At 43.3% G+C, this 26,552-nt stretch overlaps 1 protein-coding gene across 3 annotated transcripts in view; it reads right to left on the reverse strand.

Moving 5' to 3' along the window:
* Positions 1 to 26,552, reverse strand: part of LOC139383335 (nidogen 2a (osteonidogen)) — a 91,191-nt gene that overhangs the window by 10,713 nt on the left and 53,926 nt on the right. For all 3 annotated transcript variants that reach the window (XM_071127837.1, XM_071127839.1, XM_071127838.1), the window contains 12 exons: positions 24,966 to 25,094; positions 22,942 to 23,070; positions 20,094 to 20,219; positions 19,630 to 19,890; positions 14,164 to 14,403; positions 10,184 to 10,423; positions 6,114 to 6,353; positions 5,507 to 5,743; positions 3,197 to 3,427; positions 2,749 to 2,918; positions 2,351 to 2,480; positions 1,579 to 1,750 (listed from right to left, as the gene is read on the reverse strand). In XM_071127837.1, the coding sequence (XP_070983938.1) occupies positions 1,579 to 1,750; positions 2,351 to 2,480; positions 2,749 to 2,918; positions 3,197 to 3,427; positions 5,507 to 5,743; positions 6,114 to 6,353; positions 10,184 to 10,423; positions 14,164 to 14,403; positions 19,630 to 19,890; positions 20,094 to 20,219; positions 22,942 to 23,070; positions 24,966 to 25,094 (2,305 nt within the window). The remainder of the gene's footprint in view (positions 1 to 1,578; positions 1,751 to 2,350; positions 2,481 to 2,748; positions 2,919 to 3,196; positions 3,428 to 5,506; positions 5,744 to 6,113; positions 6,354 to 10,183; positions 10,424 to 14,163; positions 14,404 to 19,629; positions 19,891 to 20,093; positions 20,220 to 22,941; positions 23,071 to 24,965; positions 25,095 to 26,552) is intronic.

Consider the following 26,552-nt stretch of genomic DNA (forward strand, 5'->3'; position numbering starts at 1 on the left):
TGACCAGGTGAATTCAGGTGAAAGCTATGATCCCTTATTGATGTCACTTGTTAAATCCACTTCAAATCAGTGTAGATGAAGGGGTGGATACAGGTTAAAGAAGGATATTTACGCCTCGAGACAATTGAGACATGGATTGTGTATGTGTGCCATTCAGAAGGTGAATGGGCAAGACAAAAGATTGAAGTGCCTTTGAACAGGGTATGAGAATAGGTGCGAGGCTCACCGGTTTGTGTCAAGAACCGCAACGTTGCTGGGGGTTTTTCACGCTCAACAGTTTCCCATGTGTATCAAGAATGGTCCACCACCCAAAGGACATCCAGACTATTGACACAACTGTGGGAAGATTTCGAGTCAACATCGGCCAGCATCCCTGTGGAACACTTTCGACACCTTGTAGAGACCATGCCCTAATGAATTGAAGCATTTCTGAGAGCAAAAGGGGGGTATACACTGAGTATACCTAATATGTGGAGCCCTATAGAACCTGGTCAAAAGTAGTACACTATATGGGAAATAGGGTGCCATTTGGGACGTAGCCCCAGCCTTCTTCTGTGTGTCCCCCCCCCCCCGTGACTTGATGTGCAGAGAGTGTATTGTTAGTAAGCACATCACAGGAAGACAGCCGGGAAACACAGGAAATTAAGCATAATTAACGTGGCTATTAATTAAAGAAGGGAAATGCCCCAACTCAAATTAAACACACACACACACACACACACACACACACACACACACACACACACACACACACACACACACACAATCATAGATATCAACAACAAAAAACACACACTAAGGTAAAGATATACACTCACTTAAAGGCACACACACGCACACAACCTGGATCTGACAGGGTAGGGTAGCCTGCTCCTAAGGGACCACCTGAAGTACAATTCTTGCCTCAGAAGAGATATCTTGGTGAGGCTGGGTTTTGGAGCTGATGAGGTCAGAGTGAGATTACCCAGAAAAACCTGTGAGCCTTGACCTTAGGGTCTCCCGAGGCCGTCCTTGTCTCACTAACGTGAGTCAGTGTCCCAAATTGCTCCCTATTCCCTACATAGTGCACTACTTTTCACAAGGACCATAAACAACAGTAGTGCAATATATAGAGAATAGGGTGCCATTTGGGATGCAAACTTAGATTAGTGTGGGAGTTAGAAACAATCCACCTCCAGTTCTGCTTTGATTTCTTCCAGTCACCCTAGCTCGTCAAACGCCTTTCCACGGAACAGTTTATGACTTTCGGGAAAGTCTCCTTTTGGTCAGAGATGTTGTGAAAGCAGTGGCGCAGTAACTGAACTCGGAACATAAGACAGCCATGGCCGATAGTCACTCCTATGTAGAAAACCAACCGGTACATTTACTGTATGTTCTCAAAAAGTTATGTTTTATTCTAGAGTAAAAAAGTGAGAATAGTAGATGTGCTGACTTGACTAATATAGTGTAACACCTAAACTATTGGGAGCGCACATGAATGTGCAAGTACGCTTTCTTTATTACATTAGGTATTTATGTGTTAATGTACACACCACTGTGAGAGATTTTGACATGACCCACTTTAAACCTCAACCTTACCCAGTGGAAGAGTCCACTATGATAGCACGGGGGTTGACCATGTCAGTGTCAAAGAGAGTCTGTCTCCCGCTGCCGTCCAGGTTAGCACGCTCGATCTTGTCCGGCGTGCTATCCACCCAGAACATGGCTCTGCGCACCACGTCCACCGCCAAGCCCTCTGGACTGGTTAGACCTACGGACAATGGACAGTCATAAAGGTTATTCAGTTGAACATACTGTAGTAAATACCTGAAATATTTAAAAAAATCTAAATAGGCTACTAAAGCATGATTTTGGCCACATAGCATCATTAGCCTTAAAAAAATAAGTTTGGGATTGTTTTAAATCGCATTACCTACAGTCAGAAGGAAAGGCAGCGTGCACAATTTAGACAGTGAGCGAGCGCAGCAAATACAGCAAATATCATTGTTGGTTCAGTGGCTCTTAAAAGTTCTGTTTTTGGACAATCATTTCTTCCTCTAGCTGGACGTATTCTATTTGTGTCTCCCCTTCTCATAGGAAAGGTAGACGCTTTTATTGATCTCTCTCATTTTTCATGTTAAAAAAAGATTCTGCTAATGTCTCCAGTCATACAAAGTAGAATTGCATGAAATGTGTTTTTCCCGTGCAATGAAAGAAGAAACATATCTGATACAGCCTATAGCCCAGGCCTCTACGCTATACGCAGCCATGCATTGAACAGTCTTTTTTCCGAACAGTGATTGAGTTATATTATTAGCCTAAATAATAATGTAAAATGTTCGGTGCCACATTTTCCCTGGTGTAAGTGTACCTGTGTTGATGAGAGTCTCAGGCTCGGCCCCAGGCTCCAGTCTTGCTCTGTTGATGGTCCTGCCTGCCAGGTCGGTCCAGTACACCTTCTTCTCCCTGCAGTCATAGTCGATGCCCACCACAATGGAGCCCTGTGGAGAGACACATACATATTACACTTACTGTCTACCAGTTCAACACAGGTTGTACCTTAGCCACGATCAGAACACGTGACACAAAACTATATGGATCTACAAATACAGTGGTGAGTGCCGTGAACTTCACACAATGCCTAGAAAGAACACTAAGAAATTGTGAATGGTTGACATACAATGAGATATTCCTAGCTGTTCAATAGTACAAACTCTACATTAAGCTCTTGTAAGGACTAGCATGGAGTAGCCTAGTATTCTTCCTTACATGCAGAGCCAATAGTGTAGAGGAGCGCTCCGAGTCCATGAGTGTGCCATTGAGAGGCAGTGCCCCAATCTGCTGTCCCTGGGCATACAGGAGGGAGGTGCCTGAGGGGGGCGGGGTCACATCAGGGCGAGGCAGAGGGTGCATGGTGGGAGGGGCTACAGTGGGGACACCTGTAGAGGGTGGGTGAGAAGAAGGAAGAAAGTCTGGATAAAACACTGACAGATATACTGTATTAGATGTTAATGAACCTACCTGTGTAGATAACTAATTAACTAAATGATACCTCACATTATCATAATTCAAATGTTCCTCCCAAACCTCAAGTTAACATCAACAAATGTTTATACAGTTTAAGATACATGTCACAGATTAGCATTCGACATTTAATCCTACAGTACAAACTTGAAAATGTGAAAAGATGACCAGCAGCGTCAGTAACGTCACTCACAGGCAGGCTTGACCACGTCGTGCGAGCGCGTCCCGGCCACCTCGCGGCCGTCCCGGTCCACACACCAACAGTAGCTGCTGTCGCCGTAGCACTGGATGGGGTTGAACTGCCCCTGGGGGTCGCACTGGGGCAGGTAGTGGTGGGGCCTAGGCAGGCCCCCGTAGTGGTCCACCAGGCTGGCCCGCCAACGCTCGCACACCGTCTCCGGCCGCTGGGTGGGGGGCACAACCGCTGAGGGAGAAAGGGGGGCAGAGGGAGATGGCACATGGGTCATATACGTACAGGGCTAGGAGAAACTCAGGTATTTTTTTCCTGAATTAATTAACTTTATTTGACTAATCCCAAATAGATGGTTTATAGATGTTCAGTAAGTGTTCAACTAACTAACTACTACAAACCCTAACCTTAACCCTAACTCTTACCCTGATCTTAACCCTTTCCCTAACCTTAAACCTAACTGTAACCCTGGCAAGCAGTTGCATATCAACAGAGTTGCAGTTGATAGTTTGCTGATAGTGCGAGCATCTATGGATCATCTTTAGGGGACTAGCCAAATAAAGTGTCACTGAAAGTAATTTGTTCTGTCGTCCTGCACCAAGGGTCCCGTGTGGCTCAGTTGGGAGAGCAAGGCGCTTGCAACCCCATGGTTGTGGATTCGATTCCCACGGGGGACCAATACGAAAAAAGCCTGACAATGTATGAACTCACTACTACTCAATGACTAAAATGTCAATCATCACATCAGGACACCAATTGATCATTGAATTATGACCAAAGCTTCAAAGTATGTGGATGGTTCGTACACTCTTCTTTCACAGGGTCCTTTCTATGACTAAGTAAGCTGTCAACACTTGCAGTGAATCTGACTGCATGCACAGTCAACAGTTCCACTTCAAAATCTAAATAAACACCCTGACAATAAAAAGCAAACTAATAAGAAAAACAGACTAAGGTTTGACGCAATGTGAGCTCTAAAGACTATGGGGTCGGTTCAATCAGATCCGCTTTAGCCAAGCGTTGTTTTTTGACAGTGTGAAGGTGGGACATCCTCATTATTTTCTTTAATGATTTTTCAATTTGAGCATAATTATTTCTTTATATTCTACACTTTCTCGTTCTGAACTTCTAACGCCTGTGGCTTAGTGACAATGATTGCAAGAGCAGCTGCTCACCAACGCAGTTCCACCTCCGACACCCCAAATCATCTGCTATGTGGGTGTCTGCTATCACCAGTTAATGCTTGATCTTATTAAATCTAGGGCTACGCTTGTCCATGTATGCTGTATGACTAACCTACCTAGCTCACTTTGTGAAAAGTCAGTCTCTGAAGACGAGACAACATTATAAACAACTCTGGTCAGGAATGTGTAAATAGATCAAATCAATCCTCCTGGTCACGTTCCTGTCTCTCCTCTACTACATGTACACACATACTCACAAACACAGACACAAACACTCAGTCTCATTCACAAATGCATGCACGTGCACGTGCATGTACACATACACACTCCAGCGTGGTATGTCCAACCCCTTACACACTCATCAGTCTCTTTCACACACATGCACACCTGTACACATGCACACACACACACTCACCCCCTCCCCTGTCACCTACCCACTTGTATACATTCTTACAGATTTCCAAGTGTTTACTTTATCAAATCCACCTTGATAACATGCTTTCAGGTGCACTTAAAACATACCACTTTAGGTTAAACGGCTAAGTAATTTTTTTTGTTATCTCTGAAACTGTTAAAAAAACATGACCGAATGTTCAATTCTTTCCAACTCAAGACTCCTACACGGACACAAAAAATATGTTTTTTTGTGACGTGGGAGAGAAGAGCACACATTGGGCACAGTGTAGAAGAAGCAGTGGTTTGGCAGGAAAACCATGGGCGAACCACATCACTGACCTACCTCCTCCCCCTAACAATATAGACCTGACAGCATGACTTGGCACCATTTACTCGATTCAAATTAAAGTGATTACTCATACGCAATGAGGAGCTGAGCTGGGCCTTTACAGGGCGTAACACATTATTGGTGCCTAAACTTTTAACGATTCCATTTTGTTTAGCTGTATTAGATAGCAACAGTGCCTGCTGCCTGGCTTTAATTCTAAACCTTAAGAAAATCTCTTATGTGTGTCTAAGCTGGCCACATGAGGCAGATTGCATTGCAGCATGAACCTCTAGGTGGGTGTGTGTGTGGTCTTGCAATTGGTAGTGTTTATGCATGTGTATTAGTGTATACAGGTGTGTTGTGTGTACGTCAAATGTATGCACAACACATGTGAACTCATCTCACCTGGTTCATCACAGTTAGGTTGCGAAGTACCGGGTGGTTTCCTGGTCCCTGCCCTCTCCTGCCCCCTGCTGTCCACACACCAGCAGTGTCCTGTAGCACCGTGGCACTGCAGGGCTCTGTATTGACCCTGCTCATCACACTGAGGTACAAAGGCCCCGTCAACATTCCCCTCAGGACTGGTTGTCTGCAGACTGTCTCTCTGGTGTTCACAATGAGTCTTGGGCCTCTCAGGGTGATCTGTAGAGGCAGGTACGGGGTTATTAGGCACATGCCATCTTAATGACGTCGTTGTCTGGTGGATATTGTTTTTCTGGTTGACACAATGTCATATAACTAGATTACAACCAACTAGACGCTTATGTAAAGGTAAAGATGGCTATTTCATGACAACATCAAGACATCTTTTGGTTGTTATTACCAGATTACAACCAGTATACAACCTGACCATGACATCATAAAAGTCGTCATAAGGACTTTATTGTAACCAGTTTTTCCCACTGGTTATAGTTAGTTATTCTGAACAAACAAGTACCCTTTACAGACAATATTACAGAGACAACATGGATGTTACTGTTATTATCCGTAATGTGTTTAACATTAAACTCACCTGGTTCATCACAGGTAGGCTGGCCAGTGCCGGGTCCTTTCCTGGTCCCTGCCCTCTCCTGCCCCCTGCTGTCCACACACCAGCAGTGTCCTGTAGAACCGTGGCACTGCAGGGCTCTGTATTGACCCTGCTCATCGCACTCAGGCACAAAGACCCCCAGGATAGGGTACCCCTCAGGACTGGTCGTCTGGACACTGTCTTTATGCTGCTCACAGTGAGTCTTGGGCCTCTCAGGACGATCTGTAGAGACAGGTAAGGGGTTAAACCAGGTCACAGTTTAAACTATTGTTTTTATGTATTTAGGCTTTTTTAGTTGTTTTTTTTTACTAAATTTGTATCTCCACATGCAATTCGTAACAAAAGTAATGCTGGAATAACCTATTTTTTTCCCGACTGGTCATGGCAAATAACTGTCAGTCTCACGGTAATTGACCGTTAATTAACATAAACACATTTAACATCTCCTGGTTTCTAAAAAGTTGAATACATCCATTATTTATTTTAGACAGGTCTAAAAAAGCATGATATGAAGAAAATGTAGTCTATTTCAGAAGAAAAGAATACCATACTCTGAGTTGTCCTTATGTTAGGTCCTGATGTAGCTATGCCAAATGGCTGTGGGCTACACTAGTTAATTTAGCAGACAAGATTTACTTATAATTCAGTGTCATTATTTTATAGTATGAAGAATACAATCGAACAAAACTGAATAAAATATAAATATGCTCTCCAAACGATGTGTGATTGCGCACATTCTGTGTTGAGCGGTTAACAAAGAAATGCTTAATTTAGAGTTATAAACGTAACTTTAGTTGTTCTACAAACATTGGGCTATATGTTTTGATTTTTAAAACATTGTAACATGCTGACCACACCGATGGCGTCGCGTGCGCAAGCGTTGCAAAATAAATGTACACATACATATTATTCAATCACTGCACCCACACTGCTCGCATGCGTCAACGACCTTCTGCGTAGTCAGGCGCTAAAATAGGACTTGGTTCTATTTGTGATGCTTGACGCACTGCAAGTCCCACCTCTCCCATCTGCTCATTGGTTTTTAGGAGCATTTACCCACGTGGGTGATTGAAAGATGATCTGAGGTCCACAATCCAGCCCAGTTGGTGGTGGTAATGCACTTTAAAGTTGGTTGCGAACCACCATATAAAGTCCAAAGATGAAGAAGCCTACAGTAGGAGAGATTACTAGAAACAAACTCGGTTTACCCTTTTATCTGTGGATTAATTGTCAGAGTAGAGGAACTTGTGCATTTCAGGTAAAATAACAACCCAATGTTTATATCCTAGGACAAATTAGCTAGCCACTGCAAGTTATCTGGCTAAATTGCCATAAATGTTTGATGCTTTTCGACCTGTCCCCAAATTAATAAAGTTGGTTCAGAGTTTGTTTTTATACTTCAATCTGTGAGTCTTGATCACGTCTGGTGTGGGTGGACAAAATCAACAAGCGTGCGATGGCGCACATGGACGAGTGGTCTGGTCAGCATGTAAGGCAGCATAATGAAACTCTAATGATGATTTGAAAAAGGCATGAGCTCAGCTTTGTTTTTTGCGAAGGCTGTACTCCAAAAGTCTCTCAATCACAATTTGACAAGCACTTGAAAATGCCTTGAATTTAATGGCGACATCCATGCCTTCTGCGGTCCTGATTGCTGCATTGTGCCATTCTCCCTGAGTGTGCTGAGCAATCCGAAGCGCCTCTCACTCACATGTCTCTTCGTCACGTGATCGGGTCTTTCTCACAGGCTACAAGTGAAGACAGACACATCGGGGACGCAACTGCCCGCGTTCTTATCCAATTCCGAGGTGCATATTGAAGATATTGGAAGAACTGTCCCCATTTACTATTCATCAGCCAACTCAAGATGAGTAGGCCTGACAAACAGAAAAAGCACTAGCCTATGTCAATCGACTATCCTCCGTAGTACAAAAGTTGGCCTATTCTGTGCGAGAAATAAATATTCCAAACATAGTCTGGGACAGTTATGGGGTGCAATAAATGCCAAATTAATACAACCATTAAAAAAGGTTCTCACGCAATGTGGCTGACACAACAGATCAGAAAGTTTAGCTTAAAATGTTGATAAACTATTAGGCTATTTCTTCACATTATAAGCGCAGCAATGCACACATGACAGTAGGCTATAATCAAATACATGTAATGCTTTTATTATAAAGGTGCATTTTTATGGTGAAAATTATTGTAAGGTTCTGCTTTTCTTTTCTTAGTCAACCATGTGGTCTTTTTCTGACAGTCTGAGCACTGATGGAGGGATAATGCATTCCTGGTGTAACTCGGGCAGTTGTTGTTGCCATCCTGTACCTGTCCCGCAGATGTGATGTTCGGATGTTCTGATCCGGTGCAGGTGTTGTTACACCTGGTCTGCCACTGCAAGGACGATCTGCTGTCCGTCCTGTCTCCCTGTAGCACTGTCTTAGCCATCTCATAGTACAGACATTGCAATTTATTGCCCTGGCCACATCTGCAGTACTCATGCCTTATTGCAGCATGCCCAAGGCACATTCACGCAGATGAGCAGGGACCCTGGGCATCTTTCTTTGGTGTTTTTCAGTAGAAAGGCCTCTTTAGTGTCCTAAGTTTTCATAACTGTGACCTTAATTGCCTACTTTCTGTAAGCTGTTAGTGTCTTAACGACTGTTCCACAGGTGCATGTTCATTAATTGTTGGTATTTGGATTTTTACCAATTATCTTTGAAAGACAGGGTCCTGAAAAAGGGACGTTTCTTTTTTTTTGCTAAGGTTAGTAGGCCTAGTCTATTGGTCACCAACCTTTTCTGAGTCAAGATCACTTTCTGAGTCAAAATGCACACCGAGATTTACCGGTGATTTTTTTATTAACATGACTTAAAAAATGTAAGCCTATGCAACAATAACCAATTAAAAACAGTACTGTAGCAATGAGGTTTCTGCAGTAAGCTATAGGCACAATACATTATCGCCGCATACTGGCTTTGCTTGAATTTACCTGCCAATTCATTGTTGTTCAGGACATTTTTTTTTATTATATTTCAAAATTTGAGGTAGGCTATATGATCACACCGGTAATAGATCCATTGTTGTAGATCCATTGATGCACAGCTGAGTGAGCATACTTTTAAATAATTAGCTTTTTATTTTACTGGGCTGATGGTGCCTGCTACTGATGGTCTGTCTCAGCGGAGGGCGAGAGCAGCAGACTGAGGGTCCGTCTCTCAACATCCCTCAGCTCTCCCTTTCCTTCACTGACCAAAAAGGGACACAGTCTTCCAGCTGATGGCGAAAACTCGAGTCGCACCGCATTATTTCTGCCTCATGCACAAATTCATGTTGTTACTCCTATGAACAAAGAAAGTGAAATATTCCTTGATATTAAAAAAGACCCAAGCCGTTAATAATAACAACAACGCAAGCCTATAGCTACACTTACCTTCTCATTCATTACTGCCGCACTGCTTGTTGTAGCGTTGAGTGGAAATAGGAAGAATGCGCATTTAATGGCTTATAAAAGTTTTGAATACAAAGTAGTGACTGTGCTGAGTAAGAACTTAAACATGAACTCACTAACTCAGCAGCTCTTTGCTGTATTCGTTGACAGTCTCTCTCTAGTCATGGTTTTAAATGTTTAAACGAAATCTCACAGTATCAATTTTGCCATAGCTTTCTTTTATGCCTGCTACGTTAATGCAGACTCGGTCATCTAAGCAATCTGATTGGCCAGCAATGGAATAGTGCACTTGATTTCCTCTCCAGGCTCACCGGGAAGGCAGAGTTTGTACCTTCAGACACATTAAATGGCAACAGCTGAATTGGCTTCACCTACCACCAACAGCCGAGACTAATAAAAAAAAAATAGGAACACAAGGCTTTATCATTGGGTTTTTTACAGAAATGTTTGGCGATCGACGAGAAATGTCCCAGTCGGTCTTCTCCCTGAATTTGCTGCATTGGTGTCAGTGTGGGATGCTACTCCTGTAAGGCCATCAAATGTGTGTCTGTGTGAAAGACGCATACAAATGAGTGGAGGGGGTCATTAAAGTTACAACTCCTACCTGGTTCATCACAGTTAGGCTGGCTAGTGCCAGGTCCTTTTCTGGTCCCTGCTCTCTCCTGCCCCCTGCTGTCCACACACCAGCAATGTCCTGTAGAACCGTGGCACTGCAGGGCTCTGTATTGACCCTGCTCATCGCACTCAGGCACAAAGACCCCCGGGATAGGGTACCCCTCAGGACTGATCGTCTGGACACTGTCTTTATGCTGCTCACAGTGAGTCTTGGCCCTCTCAGGAAGATCTGTAGAGACAGGTAAAGGGGTTAAACTAGGGAACTGATCAACCCAATCATACATTGCTATTCGCCCAAGCCTCCCCAGCTTCCCCTTCACCTAAATCCAGACAGCAGATGTTCCGAAAGAGCTGCAAAACCTGGACCCGTACAAATCAGCTGGGCTAGACAATCTGGACCCTCTCTTTCCAAAACAATCCGCCGCCATTGTTGCAACCCCTATTACCAGCCTGTTCAACCTCTTTCGTATCGTCCGAGATCCCTAAAGATTGGAAAGCTGCCACGGTCATCCCCCTCTTTAAAGGGGGTGACACCCTAGACCCAAACTGTTACAGACCTATATCCATCCTGCCCTGCCTATCTAAAGTCTTCGAAAGCCAAGTTAATAAACAGATCACTGACCATTTCGAATTCCACCGTACCTTCTCCACTGTGCAATCAGGCTTCCGAGCCGGTCACGGGTGCACCTCAGCCACGCTCAAGGTACTAAACTATATCATAACCGTCATCGATAAAAGACAGTACTGTGCAGCCGTCTTCATCGACATGGCCAAGGCTTTCGACTCTGTCAATCACCGTATTCTTATCGGCAGACTCAATAGCCTTGGTTTTTCTAATGACTGCCTCGCCTGGTTCACCAACTACTTTGCAGACAGAGTTCAGTGTGTCAAATCGGAGGGCATGTTGTCCGGACCTCTGGCAGTCTATGGGGGTGCCACAGGGTTCAATTCTCGGGCCGACTCTTTTCTCTGTATATATCAATGATGTCGCACTTGCTGCGGGCGATTCCCTGATCCACCTCTATGCAGATGACACCATTCTGTATACTTCTGGCCCTTCCTTGGACACTGTGCTAAGTAACCTCCAAACGAGCTACAACACTCCTTCCGTGGCCTCCAACTGCTCTTAAACGCTAGTAAAACCAAATGCATGCTTTTCAACTGTTTGCTGCCCGCACCCGCCCACCCGACTAACATCACCATCTTGGACGGCTCCGACCTAGAATATGTGGATAACTATAAATACCTAGGTGTCTGGCTAGACTGTAAACTCTCCTTCCAGACTCATATTAAACATCCCCAATCAAAAATCAAATCTAGAATCGGCTTTCTATTTCGCAACAAAGCCTCCTTCATTCACGCCGCCAAACTTACCCTAGTAAAACTGACTATCCTACCGATCCTCGACTTCGGCGATGTCATCTACAAAATAGCTTCCAACACTCTACTCAGCAAACTGGATGCAGTCTATCACACTGCCATCCGTTTTGTTACCAAATCACCTTATATCACCCACCACTGCGACCTGTATGCTCTAGTCGGCTGGCACTCGCTACATATTTGTCGCCAGACCCACTGGACCCAGGTCATCTATACGTCTATGCTAGGTAAAGCTCCGCCTTATCTCAGTTCACGATAACAACACCCACCCGTAGCACACGTTCCAGCAGCTATATCTCACTGATCATCCCCAAAGCCAACACCTCTTTTGGCCGCCTTTCATTCCAGTTCTCTCCCGCCAGTGACTGGAACGAATTGCAAAAATCGATGAAGTTGGAGACTTTTATTTCCCTCACCAACTTTAAACATCAACTGTCTGAGCAGCTAACCGATCTCTGCAGCTGTACATAGTCCATCTGTAAATAGCCCACCCAATCTACCTCATCCCCATACTGTTTTTATTTTATTTACATTTCTGCTCTTTTGCACACCAGTATCTCTACTTGCACATCATCATATGCTCATTTATCACTCCCGCGTTAATCTGCTAAATTGTAACCATTCGCTCCTATGGCCTACCTCCTCATGCCTTTTGCACACACTGTATATAGACTTTCTTTTTTCTACTATGTCATTGATTTGTTTATTGTGTTATTGGCTTGTTTATTGTATACTCCATATGTAACTCTGTGATGTTGTCTGTGTCACACTGCTTTGCTTTATCTTGGCCAGGTCGCAGTTGCAAATGAGAACTTGTTCTCAGCTAGCCTACCTGGTGAAATAAAAGTGAAGTAAAAAAAATAAAAAATAGGTTGTGGTGGTACTTCCAGTACAAAATAGTAGTAAATGTCTATGCTCAAGCCTTGAGTCAAGGTGTTTGCTTTATTATCGTTTATTACATGTGGTAGCATGCTAGGTATTGTCTTTGGTAGCTAGCCCAAAAGCTAGTACAGTTGCGTTAACTGGAGCTCGCCAACAAGTTAACTGGCTAGGTAAAATTTAAATGGGGATAGGGAGAACTTTTTACGTCGCCCAAATGGCAACTTAATTAGCTAGCTACTAAAAGATCGATAACTTGTGTTCAGCGACCAGTTAAAATCCAGTATTCCTTACCAAGCTTGCTAGCTTCAGTTAGCTTGTTAGCTAGCTACCGCTAGTAAATTTATGGGAAGGCTAGTGGAAATCTATGGGAAGGCTAGTGGAGATAGGGATTTGCAGTTTTTTGGCTTATGATTTTCCAGAAATCTACACACTATGCACCACAGTTAATTATAAAAAAGCAAACGGGCTCAAGGAATACATTGAGCTTGAACATATACCATTGGAAATTAAAGGTATACAGTACAGTCTAAAAAAATCTGTTTAAAAAAATAAAAAATACATTTTACAATATGTGCATCTCCACATGCAATTCGTAACAAAAGTAATGCTGCAACAACCAATTTTGCGAGTGGCCATGGGATTGGTCAAAATCTAGTATAGTGTATGGTCGATAGTACAACACCTAGCGACCTTGTCAACAGGTTTGGGACACTTAGTGTAATAACTTAGGTATTGGACTGACATGAGTTTGAGTCCCAGTCAGACTTCTCCCTGAATTTGCTGTATTGGTGTCAGTGTGGGATGCTACTCCTGTAAGGCCATCACCTCCTGTCTCAGCCTCCAGTATTTATGCTGCAGTAGTTTATGTGTCGGGGGGCTAGGGTCAGTTTGTTATATCTGGAGTACTTCTCCTGTCCTATTCGGTGTCCTGTGTGAATCTAAGTGTGCGTTCTCTAATTCTCTCCTTCTCTCTTTCTCTCTCTCGGAGGACCTGAGCCCTAGGACCATGCCCCAGGACTACCTGACATGATGACTCCTTGCTGTCCCCAGTCCACCTGGCTGTGCTGCTGCTCCAGTTTCAACTGTTCTGCCTTATTATTATTCGACCATGCTGGTCATTTATGAACATTTGAACATCTTGGCCATGTTCTGTTATAATCTCCACCCGGCACAGCCAGAAGAGGACTGGCCATCCCACATATGCTCTCTCTAATTCTCTCTTTCTTTCTCTCTCTCGGAGGACCTGAGCCATAGGACCATGCCCCAGAAATACCTGACATGATGACTCCTTGCTGTCCCCAGTCCACCTGACTGTGCTGCTGCTCCAGTTTCAACTATTCTGCCTTATTATTATTCGACCATGCTGGTCATTTATGAACATTTGAACATCTTGACCATGTTTTGTTATAATCTCCACCCGGCACAGCCAGAAGAGGACTGGCCACCCCACATAGGCTGGTTCCTCTCTAGGTTTCTTCCTAGGTTTTGGCCTTTCTAGGGAGTTTTTCCTAGCCACCGTGCTTCTACACCTGCATTGCTTGCTGTTTGGGGTTTTAGGCTGGGTTTCTGTACAGCACTTTGAGATATCAGCTGATGTACGAAGGGCTATATAAATAAATTTGATTTGATTTGATTTGATCAAAAGTTTGTCTGTGTGCAAGACACATAAAAATCAGCAGAGCGGGTCATTAAAGTTAAAACTCTTACCTGGTTCATCACAGTTAGGCTGGCCAGTACCGGGTGGTTTCCTGGTCCCTGCCCTCTCCTGCCCCCTGTTGTCCACACACCAGCAGTGTCCTGTAGAACCGTGACACTGCAGTGCTCTGTACTGACCCTGCTCATCACACTGGGGTAAAAAACCCTCCACGATGGAGTACCCCTCAGGACTGGTTGTCTGGACACTGTCTCTGTGGTGTTCACATTGAGTCTTAGGCCTCTCAGTGTGATCTGTAGAGACAGGTAAAGGGTGCTCAGACACACATGCACATACAGAGACACAATTCTCTTAGTTGTTGTGCCAACTTAAATACTTATAGTAAGTTGAATTTAAAATGTTTATGTGGCACTGATTCAACTCAATGAGGAGTCAAACCAACTCTATTTTTTAAAGTTATGATAACAAATTAACTTTCCCAGTGTGCTCTACTTAAAAAAAACAGTTTTTAATATCTGTGTTTATTCATGTACATTGAGTGATTGATTGATTAATCTTATGCTACACAAATATCAAATACATACATTTTTCTAAAGTAATCCAATCATTTAGTTTGAACTTTTGCATCTGTTAATGAAATGGTTGTTCCAGTTAAAATGGCTTAGGTCTCCACCCACTGTTCCTAACCCTGGCAGTCATTATGAATGCAGGATGTGGGTGAATACAAATGTAAAAACTGTTGGATGTCTTAACTCTGGCTGGATTCCAATAGAAATTACATTTCACGGCCTCCCCAGTTGGTGCAGCGGTCTAAGGCCCGACAGTGCTTGAGGCGTCACTACAGATCCAGGTTCAATCCCGGGCTGTGTCGCAGTCAGCAGCAACCGGAAGACCCATGAGGCAATGCACAATTGGCCCAGCGTCGTCCGGGTTAGGGGAGAGTTTGGCCGGCCGGGATGTCCATGTCGCATCGCGCTCTAGCGTCTCCTGTGGAAGGCCGGGCGCATGCACGCTGACACGGTCGTTTCCTCCGACACATTGGTGCGCCTGGCTTCCAGGTTAATAGAGCAGTGTGTCAAGAAGCAGTGTGGCTTTCAGAGGACGCATGGCTCTTGACCTTCGCCTCTCCCAAGTCCGTACGGGAGTTGCAGCAATGGGAAAAGAATGTAACTACCAATTGGAAATCACAAAATTGTGGAGAAAAAGGTGTAAAATAAAAAAATAAAAAATAAAAATTACAATTCACTTTGCAAGCCTGCATAATGTAAGGTAGGGTTGCAAAATTATGGCAATTTTCCAAGGTTTTACAGAAATCCCGGATGGAAAATTCCTGGAAATCCTTCAAACAGAATTTGTTTTTAAATCTGGGAAAATTAACAGAATTTTGCAACCATACTTGCAGACCTGATGTGGCCTGTAAATGATGAGTTTCAGGCCACTGTATTAGGGTAAAGCTAGGCCTCATAATAAGGCCTTATGAGATAGCTAATGCACAGTTGTCGGACGTTTACATACACTTAGGTTGGAGTCATTAAAACTCGTTTTTCAACCACTCCACAAATGTCTTGTTAACAAACTATAGTTTTGGCAAGTCGGTTAGGACATCGACTTTGTGCATGACACAAGTAACCTTTCCTAGGTTTTGGCCTTTCTAGGGAGTTTTTCCCAGCCACTGTGCTTCTACACCTGCATTGCATGCTGTTTGGGGTTTTAGGCTGGGTTTCTGTACAGCACTTTGAGATATCAGCTGATGTAAGAAGGGCTATATAAATAGATTTGATTTGATGGGCTGGACATGCCGAGAGATGAGTTTGGATTGGTCTGCCATGTTATGTCTATAACATGAGCTGGTCAGGATGTGTAAGTAATCCTTTCTAACGCAGCTTTAAAAAATATATATATCACGTAGTAGAATTGCAAAAGTGTTTGTCTCCACTTTCTGGAGGACCGAGTTTTGAAATCAGTCGAATGCCCGGTGGAATTAGAGTATGATAGCTAACGAAATGGAGAAAATGATGGCATTTGATTGCACATATGCAGAAGGAGTCAAAGAGAACACACAGAAGTCTGTTTTATAAAACACCTGTCTCTGGATTACATCATCAAACTAAGGGCAACCATGGCATACGTGACAGAGAAGGAGAAGCCTCCATCCACGGGTAAGATAGTCTAGCTAGCTACATTTTCAGATATTATACATTTCATTTAGTCAGAAAGTCGTTTTCATTTCAAGTTAAAGCGTACTGTTAGCTAGCTAGCTAATGTTACATGTACAGTGCCTTGCGAAAGTATTCGGCCCCCTTGAACTTTGCGACCTTTTGCCACATTTCAGGCTTCAAACATAAAGATATAAAACTGTATTTTTTTGTGAAGAATCAACAACAAGTGGGACACAATCATGAAGTGGAATGACATTTATTGGATATTTCAAACTTTTTTAACAAATCAAAAACTGAAAAATTGGGCGTGCAAAATTATTCAGCCCCTTTACTTTCAGTGCAGCAAACTCTCTCCAGAAGTTCAGTGAGGATCTCTGAATGATCCAATGTTGACCTAAATGACTAATGATGATAAATACAATCCACCTGTGTGTAATCAAGTCTCCGTATAAATGCACCTGCACTGTGATAGTCTCAGAGGTCCGTTAAAAGCGCAGAGAGCATCATGAAGAACAAGGAACACACCAGGCAGGTCCGAGATACTGTTGTGAAGAAGTTTAAAGCCGGATTTGGATACAAAAAGATTTCCCAAGCTTTAAACATCCCAAGGAGCACTGTGCAAGCGATAATATTGAAATGGAAGGAGTATCAGACCACTGCAAATCTACCAAGACCTGGCCGTCTCTCTAAACTTTCAGCTCATACAAGGTGAAGACTGATCAGAGATGCAGCCAAGAGGCCCATGATCACTCTGGATGAACTGCAGAGATCTACAGCTGAGGTGGGAGACTCTGTCCATAGGACAACAATCAGTCGTATATTGCACAAATCTGGCCTTTATGGAAGAGTGGCAAGAAGAAAGCCATTTCTTAAAGATATCCATAAAAAGTGTAGTTTAAAGTTTGCCACAAGCCACCTGGGAGACACACCAAACATGTGGAAGAAGGTGCTCTGGTCAGATGAAACCAAAATTGAACTTTTTGGCAACAATGCAAAACGTTATGTTTGGCGTAAAAGCAACACAGCTCATCACACTGAACACACCATCCCCACTGTCAAACATGGTGGTGGCAGCATCATGGTTTGGGCCTGCTTTTCTTCAGCAGGGACAGGGAAGATGGTTAAAATTGATGGGAAGATGGATGGAGCCAAATACAGGACCATTCTGGAAGAAAACCTGATGGAGTCTGCCAAAGACCTGAGACTGGGACGGAGATTTGTCTTCCAACAAGACAATGATCCAAAACATAAAGCAAAATCTACAATGGAATGGTTCAAAAATAAACATATGCAGGTGTTAGAATAGCCAAGTCAAAGTCCAGACCTGAATCCAATCGAGAATCTGTGGAAAGAACTGAAAACTGCTGTTCACAAATGCTCTCCATCCAACCTCACTGAGCTCGAGCTGTTTTGCAAGGAGGAATGGGAAAAAATGTCAGTCTCTCGATGTGCAAAACTGATAGAGACATACCCCAAGCGACTTACAGCTGTAATCGCAGCAAAAGGTGGCGCTACAAAGTATTAACTTAAGGGGGCTGAATAATTTTGCACGCCCAATTTTTCAGTTTTTGATTTGTTAAAAAATATTGAAATATCCAATAAATGTCATTCCACTTCATGATTGTGTCCCACTTGTTGTTGATTCTTCACAAAAAAATACAGTTTTATATCTTTATGTTTGAAGCCTGAAATGTGGCAAAAGGTTGCAAAGTTCAAGGGGGCCGAATACTTTCGCAAGGCACTGTATGATCTGTGTAGTAATATTATTCGGATCTCAGAGCCATTTGTATCGCTAGTTATAGCCTAATGTTAGCTAGCTAGCGAACATTGAACCTGGTTGGCTAGCTACCTGCAGATTCATGCAGGGTAGTAACATTATGAGTTGGGATTATGGTTCATAGTTTATCTAGCTACATGTCTAAACAAAAGACTTCACTATGCAAGTAACCATTTTACTACGCCTTCTGTGTATGTGTTTACCAGAGATGGTATTGTGAAGAACAAAATGACCTAAACCAAAGTGAAATTAGGATAAAACATTCGGTCAACGAGACAATGTCCAAGTTCTAATATTCTCCGGTAGAATGCCCTGCTTCTATTTTGTCACACTCACAACGGTAAACTATTTTCTAAAATTGGCTCGCCATTACCTTGTAAATAATGATCATGTTGTGAGTTTATTTTCCTTTAATAATGAATACAAATTTGCTAAAGTGAAGATGTCAGCTATATGATATAGTTATTATTTGAACTGGCAAGCCAGCTAACTTAGCATTAGCTAACAAGCTAGAAATGAACCAAAACATTGTTTAGAAAGTTGCTTTTAGTTTCCTGGTTTGCTAGATTGACATATACTAAATTTTACATTTTTAAACGGATTTAGTTTATTGGTGTTAAAATACACTACCTATTTTGGACCACCAGGCTGCTGATATCATGCAGACTGTAGTTTTTGTGTTTATACTTTTTCATAACGACAATGACATGTTTGATGTTGGATGACAATAGAATGTTCATGATGTCACTGGGCCAACTGTCGATAGATGTAATATAAACCAGCCTTTCGTCTTGAAATCTTTGGTACATGGCCTCACATGTCAATCCTTAAAGAGATGGGTGGGGCTAAGTGGGGCTAAGGCTTAAGAGGGTGTGAACAATGCTGAATGAGTGTAGACAAATAAGAGCTCTCCAGTAGGTTTACAAAATATTCAAGGGTCATTTTCTCAAAAGTGAGGCAGCAAGTTTATCAACTTTCAAAGCATGTTTACTTTCCCATTGTTCCTCAACTGTAGTGTATGATATAGCATTTTCTAACTCTGAGTCTCTACTTTCAACCAATGTAAAAAACACAATTTCAAATTTTGCTACATATACCTGAATTGAGACGGTCAGTCAGAAATATCGACAGTCAAAAGATGGGGGTCAGAAGAGTTTAGGTTTACCAAAAGACAAACTTGATGGGATAACGTAACAGTTTAACACAACAAACTGACAATAGATCATACTGGGAACGTAAGATCCAGATGAACATTGCTAAGAGCCTTTTTACACACAGCAAATCTGACATTGAAGTAAGGCAGATCTTACTTCACATATTTCCTTAGTGTAAAAAGACCATACACTTCTTCTAGTCTCTACACATCAGTGTTCTGCTCTTGATCCTATCGCCTTTTTCCTCAGAGAAAAAATGTGAGGTTTTACACCAGAGAGAGGCTATTATCACTATTTTCAACTTTGTGTGAAATAGAAAAATTTGATCAACACCATTGAAAACATTATATATTTTTTAAGTGCTGTCTCTTTGAAAAGTGTGTTCAGTATGTGTGTGAATGTGATATGCTGTGTCTGAGCAGGTCTCACCTGGTCTGTCGCAGTTGGTGGGGGGAGTTCTGGGCAAAGTCCTGGTCCCTGCTCTCTCCTGCCCCCTACTGTCCACACACCAGCAGTGTCCTGTGGAGCCGTGGCACTGCAGGGCTCTGTACTGACCCTGCTCATCACACTGAGGGACAAAGGCCCCCGGAGCAAGGCTTCCAGGAACAGGCCGAGGCCCTCGGGGAGACAGCCCACCCTGCAGGCTGTCTCTGTGCTGCTCACACTGTGTCTTAGGGCGCTCCGGATGCCCTGAGAACCAAGACACATGGCAAACAAGACCTGAGACAAGATTCAGTACAACTAGCCTAAGTCCCATATCTATGGTGACTCAAAGCTTGTTGGAAGACAGTGCCACTAACTACTAGTCCTAGTGCACATTTTAAGATTTTGAGACAGTGTGGCACAAAAGCTAATCTAGTTTGCTTTGAAGTCTAAGTTTAAATGAGCATCACCATTGCTAGGGACACACTGGAAGCCGTCTCCTTGGAAATCATATTGACACTGGCACTGGAAGGAGCCCAGAGTGTTGGAGCAGGTGGCCTGGGGATGGCAGGGCTGAGAGCGGCACTCGTCCAAGTCTGTGGCACAACAAGCATACTGTAGATTCAATCACCAAACATGAGAAATGAGGCCAAGTGGACAATATCATAGAACTGGGATCTGGTGGGAGGGGTCTTTCACACACTATAGAGCCTTAACTTGAATGTCCCCTCTAGTGATTCTAGTTCTATGGCCAACATCAGGAGAGGAGAAAGGGAGGAAGGGTTAAATAAAAGGTGGTGTTAAGCGGCCTGGAGGCAAATTCCCTAACTTAGTAGCAACGCTAGCCAGGCTTAAAAACTGGTACATAACTACACATTTACTTGCCTTACTTTTCCTCCTCTACTGCTACAATAATGATAACTAAACTGAATGAACATTGAACCAATAGTAGTAATAATACATGGGACTCCCTTTTAATTTTGTGAGTAACCTGTGGCGCTTTGGCTGCCTCTTGTTTGCTAACTACCGTTCATCATTGTGATTTTTTTGGCTTAATAGGATTTCTTGCTAATAGTTTGACCTTTTGTTGGCTGCTGAGTCTTGGTTGCCAAGTGTTAGCATTTATTTTTACTAACTGCCAGTTTTAAAGCCCTGTTTTCCCTACGGATGCACCGCGACCTGGATATTGTGTGTCAGAGGGCCTACAAACATAGGGTCTTGTGCAGAAAATACATACACATCATGGATAAAGATATTGACATGATGTGCTTCACAGAAACCTGGCAGCAGCCAAATTACTTTATGGTGCTTAATCAAGCTACATCCCCAGACTATGTGTAACTATAAAAACCTTGCTCTGTGGATCGGGGTGGGCGGCTTGCTGTTATCCATCATATAGACTTAAAGATGAAAGTCCTTCCAACAGGTATGCCTTTGCTATCGAGTTCCTGTCTCTCCTGGATTGTTTCAACATCACACAGCATGTGCAGTTTCCCCACACACAACCACTTTGATTATTATTTGACCCTGCTGGGATATCTATGAATATTTGAAGATCTAGAAGAACAATCTGCTCTTACTGGCCATGTACTCTTATAACACACTGCTCTCGGCCAGCTTTCTAATAATTGATTGGATTTACACTACCATTCAAAAGTTTGGGCTCACTTAGAAATGTCCTTGTTTTTGAAAGAAAAGCAATTTTTTTTTGTCCATTCAAATAACATCAAATTGATAAGAAATACAGTGTAGACATGGTTAATGTTGTAAATGACTATTGTAGCTGGAAACGGCAGATTTTTAATGGAATATCTACATAGGCGTACAGAGGCCCATTATCAGCAACCAAGTTTATAATTTTAAAAGGCTAATTGATCAATAGAAAACCACAGCTGAAAACAGTTGTTCTGATTAAAGAAGCAATACAAAACTGGCCTTCTTTAGACTAGTTGAGTATCTAGAGCAGCGGTTCTCAACCCTGGTCCTGGGGACCCAAAGGGGGTGCACATTTTTGTTTTTGCCCTAGCACTACACACCTGATTCAAATCAACAACTCCTCTTCAGGCTTTGATGATTTGAATCAGTTGTGTAGTGCTAGGGAAAAAACACAAATGTGCACCCCTTTGGGTCATGAGGACCAGGGTTGAGAACCACTGATCAAGAGCATCAGCATTTGTGGGTTCGAAACTCGTCAGTCTGTTCTTGTTCTGAGAAATTAAGGCTATTCCATACAAGAAATTGCCAAGAAACTGAAGATCTCGCACAACACAGAACAGCGCAAACTGGCTCAACCAGAATAGAAAGAGGAGTGGGACGCCCCAGTGCACAACTGAGCAAGAGGACAAGTACATTAGAGTGGTTAGTTTGAGAAACACCAGTCTCAACATCAACAGTGAAGAGGCGACTCCGGGGTGCTAGCCTTCTAGGCAGAGTTGCAAGGTCCTCTTGCTCAGTTGTGCACCGGGGCCTCCCACTCCTCTTTATATTCTGATTGGAGCCATTTCCACCTCCGGAACATCTCCTGACTCCGACCACCTCACGGACCCAGTAGCGAAGCCCCTCATACATGCCTTTGTCACATCATATCTGGACCACTGCAATGGAATCCTATTCAAGTTGTCAAGCAAAGCCTTGGAGAGGCTCCAGTACATCCAGAACTCCACTGCCAGGGTCCTCACACACACAAACCCTGAACTCCACCCCCACTCTGCACCACCTTCATTGGCTCCCGGTCAACTTCTGCATCACATTCAAGATCCTACTCCTCACCTACAAGGCCCTCCATGGCCTTGCCCCCTCATACCTCTCCGACCTCCTCCACACAAACATCCTCTCCAGCTGTCTCCGCTCCTCTGACTCTGGACTACTCACCATCCCAAAAATAAGACTGTACACCACAGGGGACTGGGCATTTAGCGCAGCTTCCCCTAAACTCTGGAACTCCCCAGCCACCACACAATTCTGACTTTATCGCCACTTTTAAAAACAGACTTAACTCGGCTCTAGCAAAGCTAAGTGTCTTTTCAATTTGAACTTGTTCAATTTCTTGTTATGTTTTTTCTCTCTTTAAATCCAATATATTATTATTATTTAAATGAATCAGTGCTGTTGATTTCCTAGTCAACTGTAGGTGATAGTGTGTTTACAATGAATAATTTCCTCAGTAAAAATGAAGACAAGGACAAGATAGAGATCTTATCCGGGGAATGTACTGTGCAAGCATAATATGTAAGGGGTTGCAGGCAGCAATGGTGAATTGAAAGCAATACCCAGATAGTCTGCAGTTCAGTATAAGTTACAATAGTACAGATCAATCACCTATACAGGTACGTCCGTCAATGTCAAACTCGTAGCCACTCTGGCATTGGCAGCGATGGCTCCCTGGCAGGTTGACACAATGGGCGTTGGCACCGCACAGGCCAATGCCCTCAACGCACTCATCCACATCTGAGGGAGAAGAGGGAGAGAACAGAACTGTTATGCCTCAGTTATAGTATCATCAGACCATTAGTTTGAGTAGATTCTCTGTCCGTTTCCACTGCTGAGACCAGACTTGTGTTCAGTGGTGTCATTAGGCCTGGGCTTCCGAGGCTTCAGCCCCGGATGTTTTTGATCAAACTCCAAACCTTTTTTATTATTTTTTCATTTTTTACATTTCAGATGAATATGAGTTTCCATAACCACACATCACTTGTCCTGTGCAGTATTAAAAACATTGTTTTACTGACACATTTTTATGACCAAAAGAAACAATACAATATGCTGCGCTAGGCAGTACCAGGTACTGCAAGAAGCCCCTGGAGTGACGTGGCGTGTGCTGTGATTGGTCGAGAACACAATGGATCCCTCACATCCCTTGACCCCTCTTCCACCCTACAACACCAGTTAGTTTGCTCTGCTGAACAGTATACTCACTGCTGGTTCATGGTGCTATCATCGATAAAGATATTGACCTGATGTGCTTAACAGAAAACTGGCAGCAGCCAAATGACTTAACAGTGCTTAATCAAGCTAAACCACCAGGCTATGTGTAACTACAAAAACTTTGCCATCCTCTGTAATGTGCCTTTCCCCCTAACCAAGTTGCGGCAAAAACGGACCATTACACACAGGAACATAAAGTCTCTCAGAAACAGGCTTCAAACACACAACAGCCCTCATCCTTCTATCCTCTGCCGAGGAGCTCGTGTCTCACTGTGACACACTCCTCTCCCCCAGCCTTATAATAATTTATTGGATTTATACAGCGCTTTTCTACCAACTGAGGTACTCAAAGCACTTTACATAGTAGGGGGAAAATCATCTCATCCGCCACCAATGTGGAACGCCCACCTAGATGATGCACAGCGACCATTTTTGTGCCGGAACGCTCACCACACATCAGCTATCAGGTGGAGAGGTGAGGAGTTATATATGCCAACTTGGAATGAGGGGGATGATTTGGTGGCCATGATGAAATGGGGCCAGGTTGGGAATTTTGCTATGACACCGGGGTTAACAACTCTGCTTATACGATAAGTGCAATGGGATTTTTAATAAACACAGCGAGCTACATTCTTCCCCTGGGCCAGATCTTCTGCCGCCATGGTCTCAACTTCCACTGCTATGCGGATGACACCCAGATTTACATCCACACCAAACCCACTTCTCATCTCCAGGATATAAAAAACTGGATGACATCTAATCTACTCAAACTCAACAGCAATAAAACTGAGGTCATGCTGGAGCCTCCCAAGGCTCTCATCAAAAAAGTGGGTGTCATCCTGGACCCCACTCTCTCCTTCGAGCCTTACATCAAATACATCACCAATTCCTCCTTTTTCCACCTCTGTAACATCTCCCGACTCCGACCATCCCTCACGGACCCAGTAGCGGAGCCCCTCATACATGCCTTTGTCACATCATGTCTGGACTACTGCAATGGAGTCCTATTCAAGGTGTTCAGCAAAGCCTTGAATAGGCTCCAGTACATCCAGAACTCCACTGCCAGGGTCCTCACACACACCAAACCCTGGGAATGCATCACCCCCACTCTGCACCAACTTCATTAGCTTCCTGTCAAATTCCACATCACCTACAAGATCCTACAAGGCCCTCCATGACCTTGCCACCTCATACCTCTCCAACCTCCTCCACACACACATCCCCTCCCGCTGTCTCCGCTCCTCTGACTCTGGACTACTTACCATCCCAAAAATAAGACTGCACCACGAGCATTCAGCGCCGCTTCCCTTAAACACTGGAACTCCCCAGCCTCCCGCAATTCTGACTTCATCACCACTTTCAAAAACAGACTTAATCACCACCTGTTTGGCAGGTTTCCAATAGTCCATATCAATTACCTATACAGGTACGCCCATCAAAGCCAAACTTGTAGCCGCTCTGGCATTGGCAGCGATGGCTCCCTGGCAGGTTGACACACTGGGCGTGGGCACCGCACAGGCTGAGACCCTCAACGCACTCATCCACATCTGAGGGAGAAGAGAGAGAAAACAGAACTCTTATGTCACAATTATAGTATCATCAGACCATCAGTTTGAGTAGATTCTCTGTCCGTTTCCACTGTTGAGATCAGACTTAGGTTCAGTGGTGTCACTAGGCCTGGGCTTCTGAGGCTTCAGCCCCGGGTGTTTTTGATCAAACCCCAAACCTTTAGTTAATTTTGTACATTTCAGTCTGATATGAGTTTCCATAACCACACATCACTTGCCCTATGCAGTATAAAAACATGTTTATACTCAGCTGCTTGGAGCTGCTTGGAGCAACATTTTTATGACAAAAAGAAACAAAACAATACAATACAATACAATGTGCAGTACCAGGTACTGCAAGAAGCCCATGGAAAGACGCAGTGCCTGCTGTGATTGGTCAAGATATCACAACACAGTGGACCGCTCACGTCCCTTGAACCCTTCCCACCCTTACAGCACCGGTGAGATGTCAAGTTCATCCCTCAGCAAAATGCCTGTCAGGCAATCAGAGGCTGCAGCATATTAAAGAGCAAATATGGATATTCAGAACTTCATCCGAAAGAGTTCAGGTTGAGCAGCTTGAGGTACCAGTGAATGGGGTGGAGAGAAAGTCATAGTGCAGTAGCAGCAGCAGAGTTAGCCAGAGGTTTGCGCAGGGTTGGTGGCTAATGCTAATAAGCTAGAGTTAGCACTCGGGATCCTTAAGCTATTGGGTGTCAGAGTTATTTGATAGTATATTTAGTGAATGGGCAAGCTAAGGATGTTAAGTCATGATATTAGAAAAAGTGTTTATTTACAGCGAGTGTATTTAATGGGTTTCGCTTCTTTAGCTAGCTTGGCTGGCTAGCCACTTCGCTAGCTAGCTGAGACTGAATATACGAGAGAATGTTTTTCTGACTGAAGCACATATCTTCAGACAGTGACACAGTGCCCACCTGTGGACTGAAGCTGAACTTTACTACAGCATTATATTTAAACCCGTTTAAAATGAGCAATGTTGACGTGGTAAAACAAACTAAATTAAATTAATCATAGAGGTCTTATAACATATGCCATTCTACAGGTAAGCATGCTTGGCTCATGTCTGTTATTTCGATATAAACTATGTAACTATTTGCAACAAAAACACTTTTTATATTGTTGAAATGATTTAATTGAGCTTTTTTTGTATTACTCTTTTTATTCACTTTGCTACTTACTTTTTCTGTTGTGATTGCATTGTCGAAAGGTTATCCTGCAAGTAACCATTTCAATGCACTGTACTCCATGTACAGTGCCTAGAGTATTCATTGACTTATTCCACACTTTCATGTTACAAACTGAATTCAACCTTTATGAAATATTTTTTTCTCTGCCATCTAAACACAATACATCATAATTACAAAGTGAAAACATGTTTTTAGAAATGTTTGCAAATTTATTGAAAATTAAATATTTAATTTAATCTCACCTCTGAAT

The sequence above is a fragment of the Oncorhynchus clarkii genome, chromosome 25 (assembly GCF_045791955.1).
Source record: "Oncorhynchus clarkii lewisi isolate Uvic-CL-2024 chromosome 25, UVic_Ocla_1.0, whole genome shotgun sequence".
In the NCBI taxonomy this organism is placed as follows: domain Eukaryota; kingdom Metazoa; phylum Chordata; class Actinopteri; order Salmoniformes; family Salmonidae; genus Oncorhynchus; species Oncorhynchus clarkii.